The sequence below is a fragment of the Myotis daubentonii genome, chromosome 19 (assembly GCF_963259705.1).
Source record: "Myotis daubentonii chromosome 19, mMyoDau2.1, whole genome shotgun sequence".
Lineage (NCBI taxonomy): Eukaryota > Metazoa > Chordata > Mammalia > Chiroptera > Vespertilionidae > Myotis > Myotis daubentonii.
In genome coordinates, this window is record NC_081858.1 from 26,161,205 (window position 1) to 26,185,182 (window position 23,978).

The 23,978-nt window shown below is 56.8% G+C and overlaps 1 protein-coding gene across 3 annotated transcripts; it reads left to right on the forward strand.

Moving 5' to 3' along the window:
* Positions 1-258: 258 nt before the first annotated feature.
* Positions 259-23,725, forward strand: SEC14L2 (SEC14 like lipid binding 2). 3 transcript variants are annotated; one of them, XM_059676029.1, is made up of 12 exons: positions 265-372; positions 2,138-2,213; positions 9,431-9,474; positions 10,103-10,162; positions 10,424-10,612; positions 12,261-12,356; positions 12,524-12,584; positions 12,946-13,029; positions 16,215-16,321; positions 16,402-16,541; positions 16,684-16,853; positions 22,165-23,725. In XM_059676029.1, exons 1-12 carry the CDS (start codon positions 319-321, stop codon positions 22,293-22,295), a joined length of 1,212 nt encoding a protein of 403 aa, XP_059532012.1. In that variant the 5' UTR covers positions 265-318; the 3' UTR covers positions 22,296-23,725. The 3 variants fall into 3 exon arrangements, with proteins under 3 accessions (XP_059532014.1, XP_059532012.1, XP_059532013.1); XM_059676031.1 differs by lacking the exon at positions 9,431-9,474 and having other exon boundaries at positions 259-372; XM_059676030.1 differs by lacking the exon at positions 12,946-13,029.
* The last annotated feature ends 253 nt before the right edge of the window (positions 23,726-23,978 follow it).

Here is a 23,978-nt window from a genome sequence, read left to right on the forward strand (position 1 = left end):
CTGCAATCCAGACTTCCTGCTCTTCCGATGCCCTCTGGCCGGGCGGGGCCCGGGCGCTCCTGCTGGCCTCCTGCCCAGTCTCCGACCTCAGGAGGGCGAAGGGGAGTCCGAGCATCCCCCCCTGCTTCGCCCCTAGGAATCCTTTAAAAGGCGGGGCTTGGCAGCCGGCCAGCCGCCCCGCCCCCGGCTAAAGGCTGGGACGTTAGCTGCTCCGAAGGCAGAGGCCAGTCCGAGCTCCATCAGCTGCTGCAGCCGCCCCCGCCCGCCCGAGCCCGAGCCCGAGCCCGAGCCCAAGCCCGAGCCCGAGCCCGAGCCAAGATGAGCGGAAGAGTCGGCGACCTGAGCCCCAAGCAGGAGGAGGCTCTGGCCAAGGTGAGCCCCATCCCGGCCCGGCCCGGTCCGGGTGGTGGCCCCTTCCCTCAGGCGGCGAGCCCGGGAGGTCTGGGCGCAGGGAACGAGCGGCGGCAGGAGCAGCAGCCGGAGACACCTGGGCCCGCCGGTCCCCGCGCCCCCCGCGCGCCCCCCTCCTCCCCGCGCGCGCCCGCCCAGGAGCCCGGGGAAGTTTGCGCACCGAGGCCCGTGCCAGCTCCGAGCGAGGCCCCCCCGAGGGACCACCTGGGGAGACGTGGGGGCTTGGAAGCCCTTGGAGGCAGCTCGGGGCACAAAGGCGACATTCATCTCGGGGCTGGCAGCCGGGCCCTGGCAGCCGGGCCCCAGGTTTCCTTCCATTTCCGGGAGGATTTCCTGCGCCAGGGCAGGGGCACCGATGGGAAGGGCCCTGGACAGCTCCCGGGGTGGCCCCTGCCCGGGGTCCAAGGTCCCCGGCTGCCGTGGGCAAGCCTGTCCTGCGCCCGTCTGCCCCCTGATGAGCTGAGATGCGGTTGCACCAGATGCTGTGCAGGGAGGTCTGGGATCCCGCGGTGACTCAGGGGGTTGGGGTTCGTGGGAGCGGAGGCCAGTCGCATTGAGCTGGGCGGCCATCCCGCCTGGGACTCGGCCTGAGGCTCTCTCTCCAGGCCAGGAGGTCAGCCTGGCTTTGCCTGGGCACCTGGGCACTTGGGCACCCAGGCAGAGGAGGAGGCAAAAGTTCGAGGGCTGCCCCCACCCCCACCCCCTGACTCTCCACTTCCCTGTCACCCGTGGGAAGAGGGGAGGTTGGCTGGGGTATTTTTTGTTTGTTTGTTTAATATATTTTTATTGATTTCAGAGAGGAAGGGAGAGGGAGAGACAGAAACATCAATGTTGAGAGACAATCACTGATTGGCTGCCTCCTGCAGCGCGCGCGCGCGCGCGCGCGCGCGCGCACACACACACACACACACACACACACACCCCCGCCACCCCCCATGGGGAATCAAGCCCCAAAACCGGGCATGTGCCCTGACCAGGACTCGAACCTCGACCTCCTGGTTCATACGTCAGCGCTCAACCACTGAGCCACACCGGCCGGGCTCAAATGCCATTTTAAAAAAAATATGAAGTCATGTGAGACCACCCTGTTCCTGGCCCCGGTCAGAATCAAACTCTTCCCTCACTCTGCTCTGCCAAGAACATCGCTCTCCCTTCCATTACTGAGTGGGGTTTTGCGGGGGGCGGGGGTGGGTGGGTGGGTGTGGAAAACCATGAAAGAGTGTATGCTCAGGCCTCCGACAGACCCGGGTTTGCGCCCAGCTCTGCTGTTTAACCTCGGGCATGTTACTTAACCTCTCTGAGCTCCTAGTCCCTCGTCTGTAATATGGGGCCAGTGATGCCTCTAGGGACTCTGAGTGAGGCAGGAATAAGAGAAGTGCCAAGTTCAGCGCTGGGCACTGGCAAATGACTGCGGCATGTCCCACAGTGTCTACTATCTCAGTTAGCTGAGATGATGCCCACCGGCCCACCACGGGGAGTGGGGCGGGCACGCAGCCAGGCAGAGGCAGTGTCTTACTCCCTTCCCACCCCCTCCAGCTACCCAGCTCCCATTCGCATGACAGACAGAGTGGCCCTCGCAGCCCCAATGCTCAGCCAGCGTCTGCAGAGTTGACTTGTGGTGAATGGTGAAGGGGGGGGGGGGGCGGCCAGCAAAGCCCCAGTGGAGAGTCCTGGGCAGAGGGCAGCTGGTGGGACCTGTCACTCACCCCGCCGCCTCTCTCTACAGTTTCGGGAGAATGTCCGGGATGTGCTGCCCACCCTGCCGAACCCAGACGACCATTTCCTGCTGTGCTGGCTCCGAGGTGAGGGGAGAGGGGCCGCGGGAGGCTGGGGCAGGGCAGGGCTCGTTCTGGGTCACAGAAGAGCACCCTCTGGAAACCCCGGGCCTGGCCACCTGAGAACCTGGAGTTGTCAACCCCGAGGGGCAAAAGGGCCCCTGGAATTACATAACCTCACCCTCCTACTGCATAGATAACACTGAGGCTCAGAGAGGTGAGGTAACTCGCCCCAAGCCACACCGTGCTTGAGCTGCAGGCAAAGAGTGGGGACGAGAGAGCCCGGGTTGGCTGAGTCCCAGCCCAGTGCGCTCTGCATCCACTCTGCTGATGGGCTTGGGGAAACAGGCCGAGGAAAACGCCGAGAAAGGCCCCAGGCGGAGGCAGGCTTAGAATCAGGGTCCCAGCTTCTGGGAGAGGCTGGGCCCCTCTGTGGCCTCCTGCTTCAACCTGCAGTGCCGGCAGCTTGAAGGTGGGGAACATGGGGGGCTCGGCCGGAACTAGGTGGACAAGACCCTCCTCAAGCCGCCGCCAGGCTCCAGAGTCCCGAGTTCCAATTCTACTCCTGCTCCGGCCTGGCTGTGGCACCTGGGCCAGGGGTGGGCATCTGCCCTCGCCCCCTCTCTGGGACAGCAGGACGAGACAGGGCTACCTGCCTGTTGTAAGATGTCACGTGGCAGAGCCCTGAGCATGGGATACACGTTTCTATTCGCATCGGGGGTCAAACTCAACCCCCTACCCTAACGCCTGGGATCCTCCTGTCCTTGACCCTCTCTCTCCTCTTCTATGATTCCAGTCACGTGGCTCCCTCTCTGGTTCTTGTAACACTTTTTTTCCCATTTTAAAAAATATATTTTTATTGATTTCAGAGAGGAAAGGAAAGGGAGAGAGAGATAGAAACATCAATGATGAGAGAGAATCATGGATCGGCTGCCTCCTGTTCGCCCGAAACCTGGGCATGTGCCCTGACCAGGAATCAAACCGGACCTCCTGGTTCATAGGTCAATGCTCAATCACTGAGCCACACCGGCTTGGCACGCTTTTTTTTTCCTTCTTCATAGAAACTTTATTACTAGACATAAAAATAATAGAGAATAAATTCCACTTTCTTAGATTAGCAGAGATTAAGTTGTGATGTGGAACCATAGTTCAAAAATTAAAGTACAAATCATCCCTGATTATTTATCTATAGATAGATGACAATCAGGGTGCCCCACGCACCCCAAATGCTCAGCCAGTGTCTGCAGAGTTCGCACACGCATGCACACACACGCACACACACGCACACACGCACGCACAGAGTCTCGGAGCAGATGAAGAGCTGGGTTTCCCTTTTCTGTGCAGACATGGAACAGACTGGCATCTGCTCAGACAGGGGTCCTCAAACTATGGCCCGCGGGCCACATGCCAATACAAATACTGTATTTGTTCCCGTTTTGTTTTTTTACTTCAAAATAAGATATGTGCAGTGTGCATAGGGATTTGTTCATAGTTTTTTTTTAAACTATAGTCCGGCCCTCCAACGGTCTGAGGGACAGTGAACTGGCCCCCTGTTTAAAAAGTTTGAGGACGCCTGCCGAAACTGGTTTGGCTCAGTGAATAGAGCGTCGGCCTGTGGACTGAAAGGTCCCAGGTTCGATTCCCGTCAAGGGCATGTACCTGGGTTGCGGGCACATCCCCGGTGGGGGATGTGCAGGAGGCGGCTGATCGATGTTTCTCTCTCATCGATGTTTCTGACTCTCTATCTCTCTCCCTTCCTCTCTGTAAAAAATCAATTAAAATATTTTAAAAATAAATAAAAAATAAAAAGTTTGAGGACGCCTGTGCAGGCGCCCCAAGGCAGGTGCAGCCAGGAGAGCCACACGGGGCTCTGCACCTCTGGAAGTGCCACTTGCCCTTTCCCCCCCAAAAATCTACAAACCCACAACCCCACAACCCCGGCCGGCCCAGTCAGAGGGCTGGAGGGGATTTTGGCCCGGCAGTTCCCGAAAGGCTGTAGCTACAAGTGGGTGGGTGGAGAGAGTGAGAAGCCAGTGGGGCCTTAAAGGGCCAGCTGTCAGATCATCAAACCCACTACCCAACTGCTGTTAGGTGGAGAAGTGTGGTTTCAGAGAGCTGTGAACAGCAAGGCAGCGCTCTCTCTCTCTCTCTCTCTCTCTCTCTCTCTCTCTCTCTTTCTCTCTAAAATATATTTTTATTGATTTCAGAGAGAGGAAGGGAGAGAGAGATAGAAACATCAGTGATGAGAGAGAATCATGGATCGGCTGCCTCCTGTTCGCCCGAAACCTGGGCATGTGCCCTGACCAGGAATCAAACCGGACCTCCTGGTTCATAGGTCAATGCTCAATCACTGAGCCACACCGGCTTGGCACGCTTTTTTTTCCCCTTCTTCATAGAAACTTTATTACTAGACATAAAAATAATAGAGAATAAATTCCACTTTCTTAGATTAGCAGAGGTTAAGTTGTGATGTGGAACCATAGTTCAAATATTAAAGTACAAATCATCCCTGATTATTTATCTATAGATAGATGACAATCAGAGTGCCCCACGCACCCCAAATGCTCAGCCAGTGTCTGCAGAGTTTGCACACGCACGCACACACACTCACACACATGCACACACATGCACAGTCTCGGGGCAGGTGGAGAGCTGGGTTTCCCCGCCGACCCAGCCAGAGGGCAGGAGGGGATTTGGGCCCAGCAGTTTACAGAAGGGCTGTAGCTACAAGTGGGTGGGTGGAGACAGTGAGAAGCCAGATCATCAAACCCACTACCCAACTGCTGTTAGGTGGAGAAGTGTGGTTTCAGAGAGCTGTGAACAGCAAGGCAGCTCTCTCTCCCTCTCTCTCTTTCTCTCTAAAATATATTTTTATTGATTTCAGAGAGAGGAAGGGAGAGAGAGATAAAAACATCAATGATGAGAGAGAATCATTGATTGGCTGCCTCCTGTTCGCCCAAAACCTGGGCATGTGCCCTGACCGGGAATCGAACTGGGACCTCCTGGTTCATAGGTCAGTGCTCAATCACTGAGCCACACCGGCTTGGCACGCTTTCTTTTTTTTTTTCCTTCTTTATAGAAACTTTATTACTAGACATAAAAATAATAGAGAATAAATTCCACTTTCTTAGATTAGCAGAGATTAAGTTGTGATGTGGAACCATAGTTCAAAAATTAAAGTACAAATCATCCCTGATTATTTATCTATAGATACATGACAATCAGAGTGCCCCACGCACTGCCTCCTGCATGCCCCCCACTGGGGATCAAGCCTGCAACCCAGGCATGTGCCCTTGACGGGAATCGAACCTGGGCCCTTCAGTCCACAGTCTGATGCTCTAACTACTGAGCCAAACCAGTTAGGGCTCGCTCTTTGATCTAAGACAGTGGTTCTCAACCTTGGCTGCACATTAGAATCACCTGGGAATCTTTTTGGAATGAGGCCCAGAAGTCAGGATTTTAGAAAGATTCCCAGGTGATTCTAATGTGCAGCCAAGATTGAGAACCACTGATCTAAGAGGAGGTCAGCCTGGGTTCCTTCCACGGGTCTCCCAGGCACCCCCAGCTCCCTAGGCCTGGGGTCACTTCTCTCTTTGCAGGATCATTGCAGAGTGTGGTCACCCTCATGTGCCGGATGAGGACACTGAGGCTCAGAGAGGGCAGGACACTTACCTGAAGGCACACAGCTAATGTGAAGCCGAATCCGGGCAGAAACCAGCGTCCTCTCCGGGAAGCCACGGCTGCCCCGAACGCCAAGCCGCGCCTCTGCGGACGGAGGAGCACCTCCTCGGAGCTCATTTGTGCCTCCCATTTCCCGGGCAGGAGCTCAGGCTGGCCAGACTCTGCGATGAATCTCAATTAGGGTTTTTGTTGCCTCTCTCTTTTTTATTTTTTTTAGAAGCCTTTCCTTTTTCCCGTTGGTTCTAAAGGAAGCATCTGTAAGGTGCATGCCCTCGAATGGCTTCTTCTAACCCAGGTGTGAGCTGGGGCGCCATCCTCCCCGCTCCCCACCAGGCAGACTCAGGGTTCTCCTGGCCACGGGCCCTGAGAGCGGACCCACAGGTCTCCACGGCCTCTCCCCGCGGGGCGGCTGGGCTCGGGCACTCCAGCCAGGAGAGTCAGGTGACAAGATAAACACAAGGAAGTGGTGGAACCCTCAGAAGTGGCAGAGCAGGTCTGGGTCACCTCCGTTTCCAGGCCGAGGGGGTGATCACGTGAGAGACTGCAATGGTTGCTCCTAGGTGGGCTCCTCAGGCCGTGCCCTGGGCCAGGCTTTTTAAATTTCTTCCTTTATTTTCATTACCCTTTTAAAATTTGTCTGTTTGTTTGTTTGATTTTATTTTTTGGTTAATCCTCACCCGAGGATACTTGTCCATTGATTTTTTTGGAGCGAGTGGGAGGGAGAGGGAGCGAGACAGAGAGAGAAACATCGATGTGAGAGAGACGCATCAATTGGTTGCCTCCCCCATGGCCCCCGACCAGGGCGGGGAATCGAGCCCTGCAACCGAGGTACATGCCCTTGACTGGAATCGAACCCGGGACCCCGTAGTCCTCGGGCCGACGCTCTATCCACTGAGCCACACCAACCGGGGCCTAAGCCACGCTTCGAGCTGCCCCTGACCAGGGCAGCAGGAGCCCCGGAGGGGCCTGACTCAGCAGGTGTGGGGAGAGACCAGGCCAGGTGCTGCGGGAGGCAAGTGGCGGCTAAGGGAGGGCCCTCGAAGCCCCTGGATGTTGGACCCTGGCAGATAAGGGTTAACTGGAGAGCCACCCTGAGATAAGGGGGCTCACAGTCCACCGCCACTCCTGTTCGCTGGGGAGATAAGGTCTCTTCTCACAGTTAGGGGTGTCCCTCCTCCAGAGGATCCCCACTTTCACATGCTCCCCATCATGAGAGCAGGCTGCCTTGCACCTTCCACGTGTTTCTAGCTCATTAGATGATTCTGTCAGAGCATCGGCCTGCAGATTGAAGGGTCCTGGGTTCGATTCTGGTCAAGGTCAGGCAGGGATGGGGAGCAGCTGAGATGCAAACCTAGATTCTGCTCCTCTAAGAGCTGCCCCTGCTGCCACGCTGCACATGATGGGCCGTGCACAGTGAGGACTGGTCAGTTCTGCACACGTGTGTCCAGCAGCAATGAAAGGTGGGGCGCTGGTCAGGCCTCTCGGGGCAGCCTTTGGACACATCCTGAGTGCCCTGAATTTCATGCTAACAGGGAATATGCTTGGGCACCTTCAGGAGCAGCGCTTAAAGGACCAGAGAGCAACCCGGCCGGTGTGGCTCAGTGGTTGAGTGTCGACCTATGAACCAGGAGGTCACGGTTAGATTCCCGGTCAGGGCACATGCCCGGGTTGTGGGCTCGATTCCCAGTGTGGGGCGTGCAGGAAGCAGCCTGTCAATGATTCTCTTTCATCATTGAAGTTTCTATCTCTCTCTCCATCTCCCTTTCTCTCTAAAATCAATGAAAGTATATTTAAGAAAAAAAAAGGCCAGAGGACAGCCTCTCTGGTCCAGGCTCCGGGGCCGTCCGGCAGATCTTGGTGTTGGTCAGACCCACAGAGGACACCCAGCTGGGAGGGACCGTTCCTAGGTCAGATGACAGAATTGGCCAGAATCTGTATCTCACAGACCCTTTAAACTAAGGATGAAATTAAGCTGACAGCAACAAGTTGAAATCGGATTGGGGTGGAGCCAGAAAACCACCTCACCACATCGGGGTGAAGGCTTAGCGGCAGGACGGCTGAGAAGGACTTGGGGGTTCCGCTGACTCTGAGTCCCCCCTGAGTGAAGGGGGTGACCATTGCCAAGAAGGTCCTTGGGCTTTCACCTGGCAGGCAGCACCTGGCGCCGTGCTCAGCTCTGGGCAACACGATGGAAGAGGGGCTCTGGGAGGCTGGAAAGCGTCCAAGAGGAAGTTATGTGGGTGCACTTGAACCTGAGCTGTGAGGAATGGCGGAAGGACCCACGGAGGGGCAGCGCTGGGCAGTGGAGGGGACTCGGGGGGGGGGCACAGTGGTTGCCAGTGCTGGGAAGATTGTCACGTGGCTGACGGCCACTCCCCAAGCACCGCTGAGTGGATCTGCACTCAGTATCACGAGGAGCCCTGAGTGCAAATGGCAACTCAGACTGTCTGGGAGCAGGTGGCTGTGGGGGTCGGTGAGGTCTTTGTGTTGGAGCTTTAGCGGGACAACTTTTGGGGGTTCATGCATGAGATAAAGTTGGCCTCGGTGAGCTTTAGTGTGAAATGTTCCAGGAATCCTGGCAGAAGCGCCCCCTGGGTCCCACTGGGGGGTGCGTCTGTCCTTGCAAGACATGGCCAGGTTGACTGGGACCTCGCCAACCCCTCCATCCTACTGGGATGTTCTGCCAGCTCTACCCCAGATGATGGGGCAGCTATGTTCATCTTTTAAAAAATATATATATTGGTTTCAGAGAGGAAGACGAGGGAGAGAGAGATGAGACATCCATGATGAGAGAGAACCATGGATCCGCTGCCTCCTGCACGCCCCACACTGGGGATCCAGCCCGCAGCCTGGGCCTGTGCCCTGACCGGCAATCGAACCGTGACCTCCTGGTTCATAGGTCAACGCTCAACCACTGAGCCACGCCGGCCAGCCAGTTCACCTTTGAACTGTGTATCAAGTTCTCAGGTTTGGGTGTTAGACTGTGGGAGAGATTAGCTTTGTGTCAGGGGAAGGCTGAGTGATAAGGGAGTCCAGGGTCCACTTTCCCCGAGCGGAGATAAGACCCTCCGCCTGACTGCACCCACTGGGGCCAAACTCTTTTGACCCTGAAGTTGCAATGCTGCTCCCACGTGCCCGAACCTTGACCTGCTCTCCAGGGTCTGTGGTTCTCTAGACCAGTGGTCGGCAAACTCATTAGGCAACAGAACCAAATATCAGCAGTACAACGATTGAAATTTCTTTTGAGAGCCAAATTTTTTAAACTTAAATTTTATAGGTAGGTACATTGTTATTAACTTAATTAGGGTACTCCTAAGGCTTAGGAAGAGCCACACTCAAGGGGCCAAAGAGCCGCGTGTGGCTCGCGAGCCGCAGTTTGCCGACCACGGCTCTAGACGCCTCCAGTGAAGGTCCTCACATTAGCTTCGACCTGGGGGGTGATCTGAGAGCCAGCTGGGGTGTGGACGGAGAGGAGCTGGCCCTAGAATGGGAACAGGGAAGCTCTCTGTGTCCCTGGACGCCCGGTCTGCCGGCCTAACCCTGACCACGTTTCCCTGTTACAGCAAGAAGCTTCGACCTGCAGAAGTCCGAGGCCATGCTACGGAAGGTGAGGTCCATTTTGCCTCTGGATCCCGGGGCGGCCTCCGGCCTCCGTCTCTCCCCGTCAGAATCGCACTGGGCGGGAACGTCTTCCGCCCCTCCCGCCCACCTCCATCACGGCCTGTGGCGTGGTGTGACGTCTCTGCGTGTTAGCCAACCACGGCCGCCTGATCCCTCTGGGAAAAGTGCATCCCCGCCCCTGGGGCACGAGCCTTCTGGGCCTGGGCGGGCGGAGGAGGCGAGTTCTGCCGAGACCTCTGACAGAGGCAGGGCCTTGCTTCGCATTCCTGCCAGTCGCTTTCTCGTGACGCACCCCTTCATGCTGTCAGCTAAGCCTAGATGTCTGTTAAGAGGTCCCCCTACCCTGATTTCCCTTTAAAAAAAAAAAAAGAAATAGTTTTATTGGTTTCAGAGAGGAAGGGAGAGGGAGAGAGAGATCCATGATGATAGAGAACCATTGATCGGCTGCCTCCTGCATGTCCCATACTGGGGATCGAGCCTGCAACCCGCAACCCGGGCATGTGCCCTGCCCGGGAATCGAACTGGTGACCTCCCGGTACTGGGGTCGACGCGCCACCCGCTGAGCCACGCCGGGCTGGGCTCCCTTTTCTAAAGCCCTGATTGTGCGTTTGCAGCACGTGGAGTTCCGAAAGCAGAAGGACATCGACAACGTCCTAAACTGGCAGCCGCCAGAGGTGAGGACAGAGGGTCCTGGCCCACCCCCCGGTGAGGTCATGAGGCCCACAACCTGTGTGCTGGGTCTGTGGGCCTGGAACCCCAGAAGAAAGCTCTGACCATGCCAAGTGGGCCCTCGTGGGCCCCAGGACAGGTGCCCATTGGCCCCCGGGGGAAGGCTGTGGAGGGAGAGCCTGGGGAACCCAGAGGGAGGCCCTGGGATACGGGGAAGGTGCCTGACCCGCCTGCTGACCAGGCGCCTTCTCCGTGTCTTGGCCCAGGTGGTCCGGCTGTACCTGACGGGGGGCATGTGTGGCTACGACAAGGAGGGCTCGCCCATCTGGTACGACATCGTTGGGCCCCTGGACGCCAAGGGTCTGCTCCTCTCGGCCACCAAACAGGACCTGCTGAAGACCAAGATGCGGGACTGCGAGCGGCTGACGCAGGAGTGTCACCGCCAGACGGAAAAGGCGAGTGACGGGCCGATGGCGGGAGAGGGGGTCCCGCGGCAGCAGGGACGTCCCACGGGGACTTACCCACGGCTTCGGGGCTGAGGCCTGGGCCTCGATGGCACAGGACAGTGACATTTCAAACTCTTGGGGACTGACATATGTTGCCAAATTTTTATTTTTCCCGGGAAGGACTTTAAAAAAAAAATTTTTTTTTTTGCCAGCTGCCATGACCATCATTAACCCCCCAAAACCATAGGAACGGCCAAATCTCCGAATAAAGGGCAGCCCTTTAAACAGGATAGATTTAGCTTTCCAAAGAACTTAACAACATTCCTGGTATTCTTCTCGTGTATCTGGGCCCCGGTGAGATCTTTGTCCTCAGACAAGTGTTTGGGTGTCGCGGGTGCGGATGAGCAAAGGGAGAGTCCGTGTTGCCCTAACTCTGTGTTTTAAAAAGCACATGGTCGTCTGATTTCCTCGCTGAGAAAGTGCTGGAGAGCAGGCTGGAGCTGCCACCGTGATCTCCCCTTCCTTCCTTCCTTCCTTCCTTCCTTCCTTCCTTCCTTCCTTCCTTCCTTCCTTCCTTCCTTCCTTCCTTCCTTCCCCTTCAGCGACTGTAAAGATCCAAGGACCTGGTGCAATCAGCGGGGGGCCGTTTCAACACTGTCACCCACACACACTCACTGAAGGCTAGTGTGTGCAGGGACCCCTCGGGCTGGGGAGGCCAAGAGGCATGAGCTTGGAATGCACCCTGGAGGGCTTAGGTTGGACAGAGAGCCCCTCTGCGCACAGAGAACCGGCTGCGCAAAGTCGCACAGGCCGAGCGCTCCGTGGCGCTGCCCCCGGAGGAACAGGGCAGACTGCAGAACAAGGGGCCCTCAGATGCCAGCTGGATCCTCCCAGGGGGGTCACTGGATGAGAACACGGACAACCAGGCGGGCAGGGTGGCCTGCCTGGGTCACAGCCAGGTCCTGGGACGCTTATCTCCACTGGGGACACCGTGACCAGGTGCCAACGCTGCCAAGGTGGATTCGACCAGGTCTCTTGAAGAGCTCTAGGCCTTTTTGTTTTGTTTTGTTTTTAAATATATATTTTTACTGATTGCAGAGAGGTAGGGAGAGGGAGAGAGAGAGAAACATCCATGATGAGAGAGAACCATGGTTCGGCTGCCTCCTGCACGCCCCCCCCCCCCCCGGGGGGGGATTGAGCCACAACCCGGGCCTGTGCCCCGTCCGGGAACGGAACCGTGACCTCCTGGTTCACAGGTCGACGCTCAACCACTGAGCCACACGGGCCGGGCAAGAGCTCTAGGCCTTTTGGGAAGGGAGACACCCAGCCCTCTCGATCTAGGGAGGAGGTGAGACCTCCCTCAGCCAAGCACCATGGATGAGAGTAGCCCGAGGAAGCAAGGCAGCACCGTTTCAGGCGGAGGAACCGCGATGAGCAAAGGCCTTTCACGCCATGCCACGGGCAGCTGTAGAGTGCATGGCAGGCCATGGCAGGGGGTGAGGCTGAAGAGGGAGCCGGGAGCAGCTGGGCAGGGCCCTGCCCGTATCCCCATATCCGGCTGCAGTATGAGCACGTGATGCCATCAGCATCTGCCCTGAACCGGGTGGGCTCCTGCGCCGGAGCCTGTGGTGACTTTCTGCCCCTCTGTGCCCTGCAGATGGGGAAGAGGGTAGACAGCATCACCATGATTTACGACTGCGAGGGCCTCGGCCTCAGGCATCTCTGGAAGCCAGCTGTGGAGACCTACATAGAGGTGAGGGGCAGGGGGCCGGCCTGGGGAGGCGGGCGGAGGGGGAGGTGGGGCAGAGAGTAGGGAAGGGGGCCCCTCGGCCGGGATGCCCTGTGGGTGGGCCAGGCGATGGGGGCGCAGGCCGGCCTGGAGGAGGTCTGCGCCCACAGACTCAGTGCTTTGTTCCGCAGTTTCTGTGCATGGTGGAGGACAATTATCCCGAAAAACTGAAGCGTCTCTTTGTCATTAAAGGTAAGTGGGGACCTCCGTGAGAACGTCACGGGCAGGTTTGGGAGAGGGACACGTCGGGAGCTGGAGCAGGGAAGCCGAGGGACCCTGCCGTGCGCAGACGGCTTTAGGGTCCACACCGTGTCTAGGATGCACCGGTGCCTCCCGGCCGGCCAGCGGGGGGGAGGCCCGCTTGACTCTGCCCGCTGTGCAGAGGGCGAAGCTGGTAATGCAGGAGGTGCCCGTGCTGAGCCTCACCCCCTGGGCTGCCACGTGGGCTCCAGGGCGCTTGGGCATGTGCGGCTGACACAGGGCACCCAGGGCGGTGCCGTTGGGGACAGGGTGGGCGCTGCGTCCGGCCTCACGCTGTCGGCCTCTGTTCCAGCCCCCAAGCTGTTTCCCGTGGCCTACAATCTGGTCAAACCTTTCCTGAGCGAGGAAACGCGCAAGAAGATCATGGTCCTGGGGGGTGAGTAGCCGGGGGCTCTTCTCAGCTCTGCAGGGGGCCTGTGGCCCCGCCTGGGATGGCTTTAGAGGGAGGGCCACAGCCACAGGGCGGGCGGACGGCCCCTCTGCTGCTCTGGGGGCAGTGGCGCCCGGGAGCAGGCTGGGGCTGGGTTGGGGTCTTCCTATCTGTTCTCTTTCTTTAAGTGTATTTTATTTAGTTATTGTTAATCCTCACCCGAGGACATTTTCCCGTGGACTTTTAGAGAAAGGGGAAGAGAGGGAGAGAAAGAGAGAGAGAAACATCGATGGGCTGCCTCCAGCCCAGGCCCCAACCAAAGCCGAGGGACATGCCCTTGACGGGAATCGAACCCGGGACCCTTGAGTCCGTGGGCAGACTCTCCATCCACTGGGCCAAACCGGCGAGGGCTTCATATCTGTCTCCATAAGAGCCCCTGCTCTCAGACAATCTAGAAGGAAGTACTGAGCCCAGCATCGCAGATTCAAAGATGAATGAAATGCCAGGCACTGCCATCAGGGAGCTTACAGAGCCGCAGGAGAGAGAGGGCCTTCAGGGAGGAAGCGATGCTACAGACTAGAAAAGGCGCTAGCGATGGCCCAGAGAAGGTGCCACGCGGGTCACGGGAGCGGAGGGTGCCCTCAGCTCGGGGGCAACTCGCTGAGAGCACTTACCAGGTGCCAGGCCCTGGACGAGGTGCCAAGGCTCCGAAGGTGAATTGGACCCAGTCCCTTGCAGCCTCTGGGCCTCTTGGGGAAGGGAGACACCAGGCCCACTCGATCTAGGGAGGAGGTGAGGCCGTGGGGAAGAGCAGCCGGATGAAGCAAGGCAGCGCGCTTCCCGGCAGAGGGAACAGCATTGAGCAAAGGCCTCGCGCCCCATGGCACAGGCAGCTGTAGAGTGCAGGGCAGGGGATGAGGCTGAAGAGGGAGCCGGGAGCCGGGAGCAGGGCACGGAGGACCTGGGGCCGAGGGGCTGGGCCGTGACTCTGCAGGCCCCGGGTCAGATCCTACATGGAGACACAGCCCACTGGGGAGAGGGTGAAGGGCAGATACCAGGGGCCTCTGTGGCCAGCACCCAGGCAGCAGGTGTTGCAAGCGGGGCGGGGGTGGGGACGGGGGCGGCGGAGCCAGCGAGGAGAGGAGGACGGGCCAAGGACTTCTTTGGGAAGTAAAGCAGCAGAACTCCAACGCTGGGATGCAGGAAAGGAGGAAGAGGAACCGAGAATGAGTCCGCGTGTCTGGCATGAGTTGTCTGCGCGGGGCAGTCGCTCTGACGCAACAACGAGGTCAATGGGGGAAGACCAGGGGAAGCATGAGCTTGAGGCTGCGTTTCAAGGGTGTGTGAGAGCCCGGCCGGTGCGGCTCAGTGGGTGAGCGTTACCCTAGGAACCAGGAGGTCACGGTTCGCATCCCGGTCAAGGGCACAGGCCCGGGTTGTGGGCTCGATCCCCAGTGGGGGACGTGCAGGAGGCAGCTGATCCATGATTCCCTCTCATCATGGATATTTCTCTCTCTCTCTCTCTCTCTCTCTCTCTCTCTCCCTTCCTGAGATCAATAAAAAAAAGAGTGTGAGCTATACAAATATTGGGGATACTTGAACCTGAAGCTGAGGGGAGGACTCCAGCCTGGAGATGTGGGAGCCATCAGATGCCAGCCAGGGCCCAGCCAGAAGCCCGTGTGCTGGAGCAGGAAGTGGCGTGTGTGGTGGGAGAAGGGGCTAGAAGGGTAGCTCGGGAGATCATGGGTGACTCGACACCTCTGGGCTTGAGCGTGGGCATGGGGAACGGGGATGCGGGAGGTTTCTCAATGTTCACCTTCAGGCCACACATGGCAAGTGGAGAATTTCCAAGTGTGTGCCGGCGAGTCCTGGGAGCGGAGGGAGGCAGCCTGGTAAGCCCGGGCTTCTCGGTTCTGGTCTCGGCTCTGCCTCTCGTCACCTCAGTGACGCTCCCTGTAAGATGGGGAGAGTTCCCCCGCCCCATCCCAGCTCTGCCGCTGCGCTGCGGGGAGACATACAAAATCGCGCAAAGGCTCGGGTGGTGTTGGCTTCTCGGCTGCTGCCTCCCACCGTGAGCATGAGGCAGGCTTCCGGGCAGCGAGGCCATGGAGGAGGTGCAGCCTGTTCTCCCACCCACACCTAAAACCCTCTCAACCTAACCCGCCTCGGGCCAAGGCCCAGCCTCCTCACCAGGGCAGGGAGGAGAGGCGCTCGCTCGGCCGGCTGCTGGAGCTTAGCAGCACAGATTACATCGCCCTGAGACCACAGGGGTTGCACGAACTTGGACTCGGCCCCTGCCGTCCCAGGTCTGGGAGGCCCCGGACGGCCTCTGTGGGTTTCCAGCCGGCGTCGGTGGCAGAGTCCACCGGGTTGCATCCCGTGACTTGGAGCTGCTGCCTTTGTGTGGCTGCTAGCGTCAGCGTGGAAAGGTTTCCACCATCAAAATATTGTTCTTGGCTGGTATTCGTTGCGGACTTTGGGATGGCGGGCATGTGGTTCACAGCATCGGTGGCACTAGAGTCAAACTCTCCTAGTCAGGAAAAGGCTTGGTTACCAGAGAGAGAGAGAGAGAGAGAGAGAGAGAGAGAGAGAGAGAGAGCCAAATCTTGGCCGCTGAATGGTCTAAAAAAAACAAAAACCAGAAAACAGGAGCAGACGTGAAATCCTGGCTGGGGTTGAGCCAAGAGAACCCATGTGGAGGGGTCGCCCTACAGCGATGCGTGCGTTCATTCAGTCACAATTGCGCGCACTGTGTGTAGCGGAAGCTGGGGGAGGGTGTTGCATGGTTGTGCCGCACATGCTGTTCCCTCTGCAGGGCGTGCCCTGCCCTCCCTGCTTTGTTCTCTCCTGGTCGCCCTGCAGATGTGTGCATCACCTCCCTGGGGGCGGTGAGCCACTCTCCCGCGTGCAGGGCACTTTACATGCCCTCTCAGGTACTTCGGTCACTTCACTCCCACCAGAGCCTGGCCAGAGGCAATGGGGACCCAGGTCCCCTGACTGCGGGGCAGGGCGGGGCGGGGCAATCCTCGGTCAAAGGCTGCCCCCAACAGGGGAATGTGCTGTGGGCGCGTCCGTGCTCCGAATGCCTGTGTTTTGGGGGGAGAGGGGTGGGGCGGATGGTGGTGGTTTTCCCGCCTCTTTTGTGTAGACGGTGGTGACCCCTCTTTCTCCTTCCTTACCTCCCCTGCCAGCAAACTGGAAGGAAGTGTTGCTGAAATACATCAGCGCCGACCAGGTGCCTGTGGAGTACGGGGGCACCATGACCGATCCCGATGGAAACCCCAAGTGCAAATCCAAGGTACGGCCCCCAGGGGCTGGAGGTGACCGGGAGGCCGGCCTGCGACGCACACCCCGGCTCACCGCACGCTCCGTCTCTAGCTCAACTGGGGGGGCGACATTCCCAAGACCTATTACGTGCGCGACCAGCTGAAGCAGCAGTACGAGCACAGCGTGCAGATCTCCCGCGCCTCCTCCCACCAAGTGGAGTATGAGATCCTCTTCCCCGGCTGCGTCCTCAGGTAGGGAGGTTCCGGATCCTTCCAGGAGGCCCCAGCCCTGCAGCCCCAGGCGCTGGCGGCCGGCCGGGGTGGGGAGCAGCCGCAGGGCGGGACCCCCGGGATTCCCCAATCATGCGTCTGAAAGGGCAGCTGTCCTGCACAGGTGGCAGTTCACGTCGGAAGGCTCGGACATCGGTTTTGGGATTTTCCTGAAGACCAAGATGGGGGAGCGGCAGAAGGCGGGGGAGATGACGGAGGTGCTGCCCAACCAGAGGTACAATGCGCACCTGGTGCCCGAGGACGGGAGCCTCACCTGTAGCACCCCTGGCATCTGTAAGTGTCCCTGTCTTGGCTGGAAGCCCCTGCCCTTGACGCCTGCCCGGGAGGCCCCTCTCCCCCCAGGAACGTGGGCTCTCAGGCTGTTAGAACCGCAAGCGGAACTCCCATCCGCGCAGGTGGGGAGACGGAAGACTCGGGCAGGTGGCCTGACTTGTTCAATAGCGGGGTTAATAGCTGGTCAATAGCAGGGTGGGACTCTCACCCGGTCCTACCGGGTAGCAGTGAGTCACAGAGCTGGGTGATGACCGGGGACTGTATCCGCTCTGGTCCAGGTGTAACTGGGTTGTGACGGCGATCAGACACCTCTTGGGAATTCTTCCCCACGCGTCAGAGAGGCAGGACGGGCTGGCGGGGTGTAGGGGGTCACCGGGTGAGCAGGGCCCGGGAAAGCCTAGCCTTGAGCCCTCGGGGCGTCACTCATCTCCAGGTGGCACAACACGTGAACAGGAAGTTTAACTCCAGAGGAGTAAGAATGGCAGATGGGCATTTGAAAAGCTATTATACCTCACTGAGCTTGGCAGTATCAATCAAAACTCCCTTGGACTCAGCAATTCTACGTCTAGAAATGTAAGCCTACAGAGCTATCTACACAAAGACACAAAGACGTAGGATGTGCTTAGCAACCTGGAGGCTGGCAACACATTACATGGCCTCAGTAGGGTCTTGTTCACTAAATTATGGTCCATCCACACAGTGCAGTAGAACATACCCATTAATGAGACTAAGTTGACGTGTAAGATGTCTGATACATGTTTTAACAAAATAAAGCATGAAGCATAGCATATGCGGTACACACTCACGTCGGTTGATAGAAAGTGTGTACACAGGAAAGAATTCTGGGGAATCCATGCTGACGCTCACAGTAGTTATCTCTGGCCTGGTGGGAAGCTTAGAGAGAAGCGTTCATTTTTTACCACCACGGCAGGTCCTCGGATAACGTCATTTTGTCCAACGTTGTTTCATGAGAAGGTTGGTAAGAAAAAAAAAAAATTAATTCCCGGCGGGGGCCACTGTCTGTGTGGCGTTTGCACGCTGTCCCCATGTCTACGTGAGTTTCCCCACATTGCGAAGGTGGACACGTCAGGTGAGTGGTGTGTCTCAATTGTGCCAGGAGAATGAGTGTGTGTGAATGTGCCCTTCATTGGAATGGAGTTAGCTCACGCCATGTGCCCTGGGCTGGGGAGAGGCTCTGGTCCCCGGTGACCCTGAACTGAAATGAGCTGGTTGGAAGATCATTATCTTATTTTATTTTTATTAATCTTTTCAAAAATATATATATATGTATATGTATTTTATTAATTTCACAGAAGGGAGAGGGCGAGAGGAATAGAAACATCAATGATGAGAGAGAATCACTGATCGGCTGCCTCCAGCACGCCCCCTACTGGGGATCGGGGCTGCAACCCGGGCCTGTGCCCTGACCGGGAATCGCACCGTGACCTCCTGGTTCATAGGTTGATGCTCAACCACTGAGCCACACCGGTCGGGCTATTCATCTTTCTTGAATGTGTGTATAGCTCATACTTATTTCAACGTTTGTGTCATATTAGAAGTGGCTGGGGTATTTATTTTGGAATGTCGGTGTGTGTGTTTTGTGTGACCAGAAACGTGCCGTAGAATCCATATCAATGCGTCTATGGTAGAACTGGTTTCCTTATACGTTGTGTCAGAGCTCAGGGGTTAGGCGTGGAAAACCAGTGAGTTAAACCTGACAGCTAACCAGTCCTCAAGCAAGTGACTCAACCTTTCCCGAGCTTCCGTTTCCTGTTGGCCACGGTGGGGATGCAGTTCTCTGCCTCAGAGGGGCCCATGGTGGTGACATGCGATGAGGTCTTGGCAGCGCTTAGCGTGATGACGGGCACACACCAAGCCCTCGACACACTTCAGCCACCGTGGTCGTTATCTGGGCAAGACCTGGAGGAGAAGGGCCGTCCCGGAGACAGTGCCGCAGGAGGGAGAGGCCCTGGGCTCCATTTCCATGGCAGCGCCACCAGGATCTCCGCCGGCAGCTCTCCTGGCCTCGGTGCTTGGCTACACCAGCACCCCAGCCTCAGATTCTGTATCCTCGCCCACATCCTAGGCAACTTCCAGTCCTGCCGCCACCTCCTCACGGCTGTTCTGTGATGCGGCTCCCTGGGGAGGAGAGTATTCTTGTTAGTGAGCAGCTGGGTCCCGGGGGAGAAGGCGTAGACTGTCCGTGCGCTTCAGCAAGAACACGCTTAGCACCGGCCCGGATACGGCCATCCGCAGAGCATACGTCATTGCGTACATACACGCTTGACTTTCTTTTAACAAACAAACAAACAGACACACGTTTTTATTGATTTTATTTTTAAAATATTTTTATTGATTTCAGAGAGGAAAGGGAGAGGGGGAGAGAGATAGAAACATCAATGATGAGAGAGAATCACTGATCGGCTGCCTCCTGCACACCCCCTACTGGGGATCGAGCCTGCAACCCGGGCATGTGCCCTGACCAGGAATCGAACCGTGACCTCCTGGTTCATAGGCCAATGCTCAACCACTGAGCCACATCGGCTGGGCCGTTTTTATTGATTTGAGAGAGAGAGAAAGGGAGAGGGAGAGGGAGAGAAACACTGATGAGACAAACATCAATGGGCCACCTCCTGGTTCATAGGTCGACGCTCAACCCCTGAGCCACGCCAGGTGGGCTCTCTGAATGCTTTTGAGCAAGTGCCCCTAAATAGTTAAGTTTTCCTCTTCTCCTTAAAATTCGGGAGTGAGCCAGAGCAAGAAATCGTAATCTGGGGTTCAGGGACTCCCCAGGGCAGTCATTATAAATCTTAAAGAACAAACACCTCCCCCTTTATAACAATAGTATCTTATTGTCCCCTTGACTATCCTGAAATATAACAACTCACACAGATAATTTTTAAAAATCAATTATCATCTCCTTATTTGGAGAAATTAAAAGAAGTTACTTTAGAATACAGGGTGTCCCCAAAAATGTATACACACCTTTGGAATAATTATTAATCCCAATGGGTTCAATCTGTAAAGAAAGAAACAGCCATTGAACTGTCGGTGGTTAAGTGTGTATACATTTTGGGGGAGATACCCTATATCTATTTCTCAGTACATACATGAGAGGGCATGCTTATAGCCAGTCTCTTCAGATTGGCACCTTTCCCAGTGGGGACCTCTGCCCCGGAGGGTCCACGATGGGCCCCAGAGGATCGGAGATGGTGTGCGAATTTCATCTCCGGATGAAAGCATCAGATTCTCAAGGGGTCAGTTCCCCAGCAAAAGTTGCGGAGCCCTCGCTCCCCTGGAGGATTCTGGGGGCTCTCCGAGTCTGTGATACAAGATTGGTGTCCAAACGAGCCATGCAATTCAGGAACTCCACTTTCCTCGGCCTGGGCCTCCTAACAGCCCCTCCCTGCTTCTGAGGGCAGACTATCACGCGAGGCAGAGCCGTCTCGATGGTGCTTGGTCCGAGAGCGCGAAGACTCCTCTAGTACCACGGACGCTGGTTGCTAAGGCTTTGTCATCCAGGGCCGAGAGGAAGCGCCCCTCTTTCCAGAAGGATCAGGGGTCCTGAGAGGCCTCTGGCAAAGAGAGAATCAGTGACTAATCTTCACTTCACACCACGAAGATGGAGGGTGGTGTATGTACCCTCAGTCTAAACTATGCAGGGAAGGGGCCAGGGCAAGTATCGGGATTAAATGCACAGTTTGTTTGTTCGTTTGTGCTGGGAAAAGTGAGAGAAGACCAGGGTGGAGAAGGGGCAGAGCTAGTTGTTTTGCTCTCATACTCTGTTCTCTCGAAGGGGTTACTGGACCGAAATGGAACAGACTCTCCAAAAAAGGGGGTTGGATTACACGCGGTCGGCCCCGTTTCCTCTCCGCAGAGGGAACCACCCCTAACAGGTCTTATCTATTCACGTATTAGAGTCCTGTCCCTTTACAAGCATCATATGCTGCCCCAATACACAGGACGTGCACACACACGTACCCATTCACGTCTGTCATTCAGTGTATGTATGTTGGCAGGAGTTTTGAAATTGTAACACTTGTCACAGGGCTTGAGAAACGTTCCTTCCAGACAAGATCAGGCATGTTCAGGGTGGTATGGCCCCACGTGAAAGCCTCCCTTTCGGAACAGGCACCCGAGTAGTGTCTGTCACCCAAGAGAACTGGGAGTGCAGGTAGACAGAGCAGCAAAGCCCAGTTATTTTCATATCTATATGAACCCAAACGTTACAAACTATTCATCATGTTCTGGTTTTTGGTTTTTTGGGGCCAAAGGATAACTGTGGCCATTTCCACCAGCCACTTCTTAGGAGGCTAACTCCTTTCTTTTACCATCAGAACAGTATTTCATCATATGGATTGCAGTATAAACTTTGTAAGCAATTCTCCTTAGAACACTGGCATTTTCCCAAGCGTTCAGTCCCCCAAACAGGGGTGCAATGAATGTCTTTGCCTGTGTATCTTCCTGTGGGATACAGTCCTGCTTCGAAAAGTTTGCACAGTTTACCTTTTGTCAGAAACGGGACAGGGCAGGGCTTTCTTTCCAGGGCCCGAGTCAGGCAGCAGTTCGGACCAGAGAGAAACTCCAGTTCTATCACTTCCTCTCTGTGTGACTCAGTGACCCCCTTTTTTTAAAGGACGTACAACAAGGACTCATGCTGAACTCATAGTTATTTTGAGAAATAGTGAAATAACACGTATAGATTACCAACCCAGTGCTGACTCACAGAAAGAGCAATCGTTACCATTACTCTTACTGTTGTAACGACGACCGATCGCTGCTATGAATTCTACGCCTCACTTTTATGGATTTCAGAGAGGAAGGGAGAAGGAGACAGACAGAAACATCAATAATGAGAGAAAATCATCAATAGGCTGCCTCCTGCACAACCCCCACTGGGGATGGAGCCCGCAACCCCGGCATGTGCCCCGTCCGGGAATCGAACCGAGACCTCCAGGTTCCTAGGTCGATGCTCAAATCACTGGGCCGTGCCAACTGGGCTCGACTCCTCACATTCCAGGCCCAGTTCAAGCTCTAACTCCTCTAAAAGGCGTTTCAGGTAATTTCACCCTGCAGGGCGCTCTCTTTCCAAGCTTTACAGGAGTGGTTCTCTCTCACTCATCTGGCACTTGGCACGTTCTAGGGAACACTTTGTCCATCCAGCTAGACGCATTTGCAGAAGGTGAAGGACCCCTGCTTATGCTACCATCATCCTCAGTACCGACACCTGGCCTTGCTCAGCCAAAAACATCGCTGTCCCCAAGCCCTTTGGCGGAACCGCCTGAACGCCCTGTTTTCTGCCTCCCCTCAGATGTCCTGCGGTTTGACAACACCTACAGCTTCATTCATGCCAAGAAGGTCAGCTTCACGGTGGAGGTCCTGCTTCCAGACAAAGCCTCAGAGGAGAAGATCGAACAGCTGGGGGCGGTCACCCCAATGTAATGCCTCCTCCCACCGCAGGCCTGGCTCCCTCAGTGTCTCCCCGTCAGTTTCTGTCCCCTGTCGCAGTCATTTTTCCAGCACCCTGATGCCCAAAGGAACTGGGGCTAGAAGGAAAACCTCAGCTTGAATCTGGGGAGTTTTCATTTCAGAGTTAGGAAGAGGGAGCAGAGCAGGAGGGGTCTCCCGGCCTTTCAAGTTACAAAGGAGTCCCCAGGGGCTGGGCACTGTGAAGGGGTCTGTTTGTCCTGAAAACTGTGCCAACAGCACCCACCTGAGACAGCTGAGACAGGAAGGGGGTCCCATGGGGTGGCAGCAGGGAAGAAACTGGAAAAAAGGGGGAGAGACTGAAATGTAACATTTCAGCGAAGCCAGCAGCAGGGGAGAGGAACTTGCAACCAAATGAATACGTAAGCTTAGATCATAATGAGCAGCAGAAGGAGTTGCTAGAGTTACGCTGGGGGTCAGAGGCGCTTCTAAACTCTATCACTGAGGCTGGGGTCCTGTGCCCCCCCCCTCGTCTCAGGAGGTGGCCCACAGTCGGCATAGAGTTCCTACTCAGGGGTACACAGGCAGGTCTTGCCCTCATCTTGAGAACTTCAGCAACTCCGGGGTCCCTACGGCTGCCGATTTAATTACTGATGATTGTCATTGATTCAGAGCTTCCTGGGACAGTGAGCTTCGGTACCCAGCCACTGTCCTCCAATGCAAACAAAGCAGAGGGAAAGTACCTCCAGGGATCCCAGCTCTGGGGAGAGAAGGGAGGCTCGGGGTGCCTGTGAGCCTGAGGTTTCCAGCCTCCCATGTGAGCACCCCACACAAAAATGACAGGTGGGATCCAGACGGTAGAACTCAGTGAGGGCATTTGCCAGTCTGAGCCGTCCACGGTGCTCGCCCACCCGCTCCCTGTCGGTCCGAGCAAAGCCTGGGCACTTCCCATCTCTGGGAGAGAGGAATGGTGGGCGCCATGGGTTCCTAGTGCCTGGCGGGGTGGCTGCCCGGGCAGGGGGCCAAAGGCAGGGCTAGCATCTGGGAGAGCCCGGGGCTGGGGGCCGCCACAAACAGCCTCGCAAGCCCCCGGCCCCTCCACCCACGGTAGCAAGCAGGGATGGCCATGGGGCCGCTCACCGACCAGGAGCTGGAGGGCAAGGACCCTTCGAGCAACCATCGCGCTTATCCCAATCCCGCCTCCTGCAAACACACACCAGGTCCTGGGCTGCACAGAGGCACAGAACACGAGAAGGCAGCCCAGCCTGGGCAGCTGGCCTGGCGGAGCGGGGGGAGGGGGGGGGGAGCAGGAGGAGGGGGGCCCCCCTGAGCCCGCATGGGTCCCAGCCAGAATACTCAGGAGGACATCCCGACCTTGGTTTACAACGCTCTGTTAGGAAAATTAACCAATGAATAAAGCAACGTTCAATGCACAGAAAGTGGAAGTCCATGCCTACCGGCTGGTTCTTCGCTGCTCACGCCGCACCCAGAGCCCTGAGCTTAGCGACATCTATCCGCCAATAGTAGGAGGGGCGCATGCGCAGAAACCACTCCCGGCTCTTCTCTGGCGTGCGCTTTCTGGCGCCCAGCGGCCAACTCGCCTCCTGATTGGCCTACCCGGTGGGCTGTCTTCCGCCATCTTTGCTAAGGGCACTAAGGGTGCTCTGGTCGCCTTCACGGTCAGGGCGGAAGCCCCGC

Coding starts and splice junctions, on each gene's coding strand:
- SEC14L2 (XM_059676029.1), top strand. CDS start 319: ATGAGCGGAAGAGTCGGCGACCTGAGCCCCAAGCAGGAGGAGGCTCTG. Junction 373..2,137: donor AGGAGGAGGCTCTGGCCAAG/GTGAGCCCCATC, acceptor CTCTCTCTACAG/TTTCGGGAGAATGTCCGGGA. Junction 12,357..12,523: donor CTGTGGAGACCTACATAGAG/GTGAGGGGCAGG, acceptor TTTGTTCCGCAG/TTTCTGTGCATGGTGGAGGA.